This window comes from Larimichthys crocea, chromosome XXIII (genome assembly GCF_000972845.2).
Source record: "Larimichthys crocea isolate SSNF chromosome XXIII, L_crocea_2.0, whole genome shotgun sequence".
Lineage (NCBI taxonomy): Eukaryota > Metazoa > Chordata > Actinopteri > Sciaenidae > Larimichthys > Larimichthys crocea.
Window position 1 is genome coordinate 2,615,585 of NC_040033.1, and position 6,000 is coordinate 2,621,584.

At 42.5% G+C, this 6,000-nt stretch overlaps 1 protein-coding gene across 2 annotated transcripts in view; it reads right to left on the reverse strand.

Moving 5' to 3' along the window:
• The window catches only part of LOC104936662 (E3 ubiquitin-protein ligase HECW1), a 69,604-nt gene extending 64,250 nt beyond the window's left edge, over positions 1 to 5,354 (reverse strand). For both annotated transcript variants that reach the window (XM_027274319.1, XM_019263113.2), the window contains exon 1: positions 5,145 to 5,354. In XM_027274319.1, the coding sequence (XP_027130120.1) occupies positions 5,145 to 5,174 (30 nt within the window). In that variant the 5' untranslated portion in view covers positions 5,175 to 5,354. The remainder of the gene's footprint in view (positions 1 to 5,144) is intronic.
• Positions 5,355 to 6,000: the final 646 nt, after the last annotated feature.

The window sequence follows — 6,000 nt, forward strand, 5'->3', positions numbered from 1 at the left end:
GCCATAAACAAGAGCCTTGTGCAGATTGGGATTAAATAGTGTCAGAGTGTAGCAAAATACAGTTGTGACTGAGCACTGAGCACAAAATCCACTTTTCTTATATTTGAGTGAGACCAAATTTTTATTTTTGTGAATAATTCCTTCAGGTTTGATATGTTTGATGCCAGAGCCATGACAGACACACCTAAAAACCTGAAGTATTTATTTTTGTATTGTTTAGGCCAGTGCCTTGTCCTTATTTTACTCAGCTGTTTGTACTTTATGCTGCTCTGCTGAAGAATTGTCTGTTGATACAAGCTTCATATCTCATTAAAGGGTTAATGAGCTATCATCTTAATTGTTTTTATTTTCAGTTAGCACATACCTTAAACACTTCAAGCTTAAAGCTAATGATCTGATCAGCTGCATGCTGGTGCGATAAGCTGTATGTTTTACAGTCAATTTACGTATGATCTGATTAGTCGGCTAATCGAAAAAATAATCGGGGATAAGTTGACTATCAAATAATCGTTTGTAGCAGCCCTAATATACATAGTAAGGATAGTGAAGATGCTGAAGAAACTCAACAGGATTAGGTTATTGTAGTTTGTTTCTAACAGTCGCTTTCAAGCAGCATCTTCATCAGGGTAGGTGCACCTCAAGGTGAAAAACCTCTGATTTAGTACAACCTTTGTCACTCAGTTGTGACCAAGAATAACAGAACAGGAGTAAGAGAAGGGGAAGCATAGCTCTTCACTGTTAGTGTGTCATTTATTCTGCGCCTTGGTTTGTCATGGCACAAAATAATGCTTCTTTCTTATTGGACTGTAGGACTTTACTGTGAGATAATGCACTGCTTTCTTTTGCATCTTTTTCAAAAACCATGTGTTGGGGGCTTGTTTGTTAGACATATGTCCTGTATAGCTTCCAGCACGACATGAAACCTCATTTTTTGTATATACAGTAAAGATCTAAACATGAACATCTGCCATATTGCAGCCCCACTCCCCCAAGTTTCGGTTCCTCAGCCTGGTGTAGTGCAGGTTAGAATACTATTTCAGAGAGAGTCAGCACTCGTCACCACCACTTTCAAGAAGCAGACCAGTCACAGATGGGAATTCAAAGCTGGACTACATCATTATTACAACCACCTCGGCTGTACGTGATGGAACATCTTCCCATGATCATCCATAAATGTCGTGTACAATGAAACAGAGGTGGCCTTATTCCCACTGTTGAGGATGCCTGGTCCCATTTTAAAATCCATTCATGTTCATCCTGGACAGACATGCTCCTTCCAGAAAATTTTGAATCAAAAACTGCTCTAGCTCTTGGTTTAGCAATCAACTGTCTGAGCTGATCTGTCAGAAACATCTGCTCTGGTATTAAGCAAAGGCCTCCAAGAACACATCTGATTGACAATCCATTGGGGAAATAAGGAACAAATGCACCCAGCCCATCAGAAAAGCAAGATCTAATTACTAATTACTATTAAGAAGAACTCCATGACGTCGAACTGCTCTGGAGGACTGTCTGAATTATCAAAACATATCATCTCAATTACCTACTACAAAACAGAAGACATCTCAGATAAAGTCGGAATGCTCAACTATTTCAATCATTTTGCTGACGCTGGTCATGCCTTTGTAGCTGCTATGTTGACTAAGTTTTACGCACTGGTTTTCTTCCACTAAGCAACCCCCACTTCTCCTTCCAGCCAGTGCTGGAGAATGAGGTACTTTTGGAGCTACTCAAACTGGATCCCGATAAATCGGCTGCTGTATGCTCTATTTCTTTGTGAAGTGAGTGGTTCGTATTATCTCAGCTCCCACCTCTCACCTTTCAGAGTTCTATGAGTGTTACAGACCTATCTATCTTCACTTGCCTCTCTAAAGTCTTTGAGAAACTGATCAACAAACAACTCACAGTCCCACAGTATTCTCATCACCATGCAGTCTGGCATTAGAATCGGCCGTGTCTGTGCAGCACTCAAAGTGTTAAATGACACTGTAAGTGCCAGTTTGCTTGACAAGCTTAAGAACTTAGGAGTCACAGAGATATGTACACATATCAGCAGATTTATGAGCACATAAACAACCTGTGAGAGCTAAGGGGTTCCTATCTGACCCACTGTCTCTGTCCATGGGTGTTCCTCAGGGGTCCATTCTAGGTCCAACCCTAGTCAGGATCTACATAAATAATGTTACAGCTGTCATATCAATTTGTATGCTGATGACACCATTAGTCACACACGCAATCCCTCCCCGAACACTGCCCTAACTTCTCTGCAACACAGAAGTATCCAATACACCTTCCCCAAACTTCACCCTCAGCTAAAAACGAATAAAATAAAATGCCTTCAACTAGAACTTACCTCAAGTCACTTGAAAATCTCCTGCCTGGATGGGTCAAAAGTCAAATTTATAAAATACCTGGGTATCAGTGCACATGCTGCTCTCCAAAGTCAGAACAAGATCTGTTTTCTTGTACCATAATAAAGTAGATTTTAACCACTGTGAGCCTTGGATAAAATGGCAATCTTACATTATGGTTACTTAATACTACAGACTTGATATTCACAACAAACTGGAAATCATCAACCACACTGCTATTCACTTTGTCACCAGTGCTCCTTCCAACACTTATCACTTTAACCTGAACACTCTAGTACCAATAACTCCACACCAGGTGACTGATCAACTGTTTCAGGTAATTTATAAAACTATCTATATCTCTGCTCACTACTCATTATTTCCAGCAGTAACTGCAATTTAAATTCTAGTATCATGATTTTGTGTGTTGGACCTTTGATGTTCGGTCAAACTGCAGTAGGTTCATGCTGGGCTTCTAGCTTTGTAAAACATTTCACTGCCAAAAAAGTAGCCTAAGATTCAGACATCTGACCATTTGCTTCTTGAAGTAAATGTTTACTAGAGCAACTGCAGACAAAGTTGATTTTACAGCGTACTACAAAGTAACAAACTGTTGTGTCAGACAATCCAGCAGCCCTCGACATCGACACTAACCTGTGGTTTAACTATTTGTCAGGTGTCACTGATGCCTTGATCTGGAAGAAAATTCTGATACTGAGCACATTGAGAACATTAAAAATCAGTGCATTTTAGCAATGATGAAGACATTAGAAACTATCCATCCAGTATCACACCATCCTGTCCTGTAGGCCTGCAACTAGTATTTTCGCTGTACAGATCTGATCTGTTGATCATTTTCTTGATTGATCTATTTGTTTGTTTGGTCCATAAAATGTCTTAAAATGGCAGAGGACTAAAGAAACAGAAAATATTTCTACACTAAAACATTAAAACATAAAACGTTCTCTAAAAGTGAGAATTTGCTGAGTAGATTACATTTTTTAATGATTTTTTTTTTCACAATGTTTTGACAGTTCACAGACTTAGTGTAAATTCAGTGAGAAAATTAACTGGATGTAGTTATCATGCAGCTTTCGTTTGTGAGAGCTGTCCATCAGTCGGTGATGAGAACTAGCTTGTCTGCCATGGGGAAACAGAGCCCCCTAAATGTGACATACTGGACGTTTAACACAGAAAAAAGAGCTTTGTCACTTTGGTCTGCATCTGTCTGATCAGGGCCAGCGTGGCAGAAATATCAGACTCATATCTTCTGTGCAAGAGGCTGAGTCACTAAACCAAAATAGTCTTTGTCAATGTCAAATTGGTGCTCATTTTAATTTTCACAATGCGCAGAGAAAGCCAGCACCAGCACAAAAAAAAATCGAACCAATAGAGCTCAGGACAAAACGATTGAGTTTAAAAGCTTAAGAGATTTAGGTGTGCCAAATCTTCCTATATTTCACAGATAAAGAACAATGTAAAAGGTCAAACCATGTTGGAGGTTACATAGGAGATATATGGCAACTCGCTTTGGGGGGTTACAAGAATAGCATCCAACTAAAGATGCTCAGGGCCTTTAGTATTGTTGTAAGATTAGTCCTCATAGACTACCTGAGTTCACCTCTGGGATGTCAGCCAACCACTGCAGAGCTTCATTCAGTGTCTTCATAAACAAGACTGACTTTACATCGACAGCAACCCTAAAAATCACAGTTGTACAGCATATATTGGACAATATCATCTTCAACTGGCACCAAATGGAGGCATGCATATTTATGAGAGTGTTATAAATAGCTAGTAGGAAATCGCTGCCATTCAGGAATGGAGTGGAACAGAAAACCACCAAAACCCAGTCCACAGAACCAGCCTGCAGAACTGAATCCATGCTGCTTGAGTTTTTTTAGTGAAGAGGAATCAAATCAAACATTGTAACAGACGGATTTACTCACCTTCTTGGCTACTTGACAGCCACCATCAGCTGTGATATGGAACCCAGAGTCACATCTATGTGTTGCTCTTTGGGGAAACAGCAGCTGTTCTTACATCACACTTTATAACCTGCTGCTTTCATGACACCAAAACACAGAGGGGAAACAAAGGGACACAGCCGTGTTGCTCCAGTATGTAAGAGGATTTTGAGGATGGGAATCCCCACACAAAGAGGGAGGGAGGGAGGGAGGAGGGAGCCTCTCCTTATATTATTAGAACTCGTAGTACATCCCAAACCAGGGCGATGATGAATGACCCTGACATCAGCCCGGCTCCGACACATCACGCCAAACCCCGTTCAGAAAATCTACTACTTTAACGTCGCGTTTGCTGACTGGCAAATATGACAATTGTACATGAGAGATGACTCGAGATTTTCTCACATTGGTATCCACTCTTTGTTTCGGCACACGTCCAACAGCTCGCAGTGTCTCGCTGTGACCGTATTATTTGATCAAATACAAACTTTTAGTGTGTGGCTCGCTAGCTAACGATGGACATGAAGCTGTGTGTGTCCGTGAGGTGAACCACCTCTAACATACTGTTTCACTCAAAGTCTCGCTCGTTATACGTGCTCCACACCGAAGAAACAAACCAGGACAGTCGTATGTCCTGGAAGTAATTCCCCGTTATGTGCTCGTACCGATAAATAAGCTCTTAACCGCTCGGTGTTTTGACACAATTCAGCGTGTCGCTTCCTTCACACGGCAGAGAATGACATATGCGAGCTGGGCCGCTGCTTGGAGACTGACATGATGAAGCTACATCACCCGACGTTACACAGCAACAATGGAGACGACCTACCTGGGATAAAATAATCTGTCGGTGGATCATTCTCCAAAAGTATGGATGAGAACTCGAAGAGGTACCCGCCTGCTAATTTCCACCGAGCTCCATTTGGACGGTAAAAGGCAGGAGGGACACAAACACACGGTGGACCGAGAGAAGGGCCGATGGGCACGAGAGAGAGAGAGGGGCTCCAGTCACATCCTTTCCTCTGTCTCTGGACCACAGTCAAGCTAGCCCAAATACAGTATGCATGTTCCGGTGGCCTTCAAAATGAAGCATTACAAAACCGTGAACTGTGAAGGGAGTACACGCTTTTGGTCAATAAGTACATTTACTATTATTAGCATGTGCTAAACACGTCCGTAAGGACGCGTTTTATCTGAAATACTGTTCACGTAATTGCAACTTAAAATATGCTTTTATTTTGAAGGTTCCGATTCTGGTCGTATTCGAGTTAAATGTGTCGTGTTTGACAGACCTGGGTACCAATGCCTCACAGCCAATCAGAAAACGCGTTTTTCTCCTCGCGTGCGCTGGTTCCTTATCGCTGCCCCCTCCCGCCCCTCCACCTACCGAAGTACACGCGCGCACGTAGCCTACACACGCGCACGCGGTGTCACGCGCGCGCTCATTACCCACTCTCCCCACTCGTGCGTCGCTTTTCTTCTTCCAGAGCTGCTGCTGATGAGGAGAGAGGAGAGGAGGAGAGGAGAGGAGGAGAGGAGAGGTGAGGAGGAGAGGTGAGGAGAGGAGAGAGGAGAGGAGAGGAGAGGAGAGGAGAGAGGAGAGGAGGAGAGAGGAGAGGAGAGGAGAGAGGAGAGGAGACAAGAAGATACCGTGCACTTCAGCATACTGTGACATCATGTTTGGC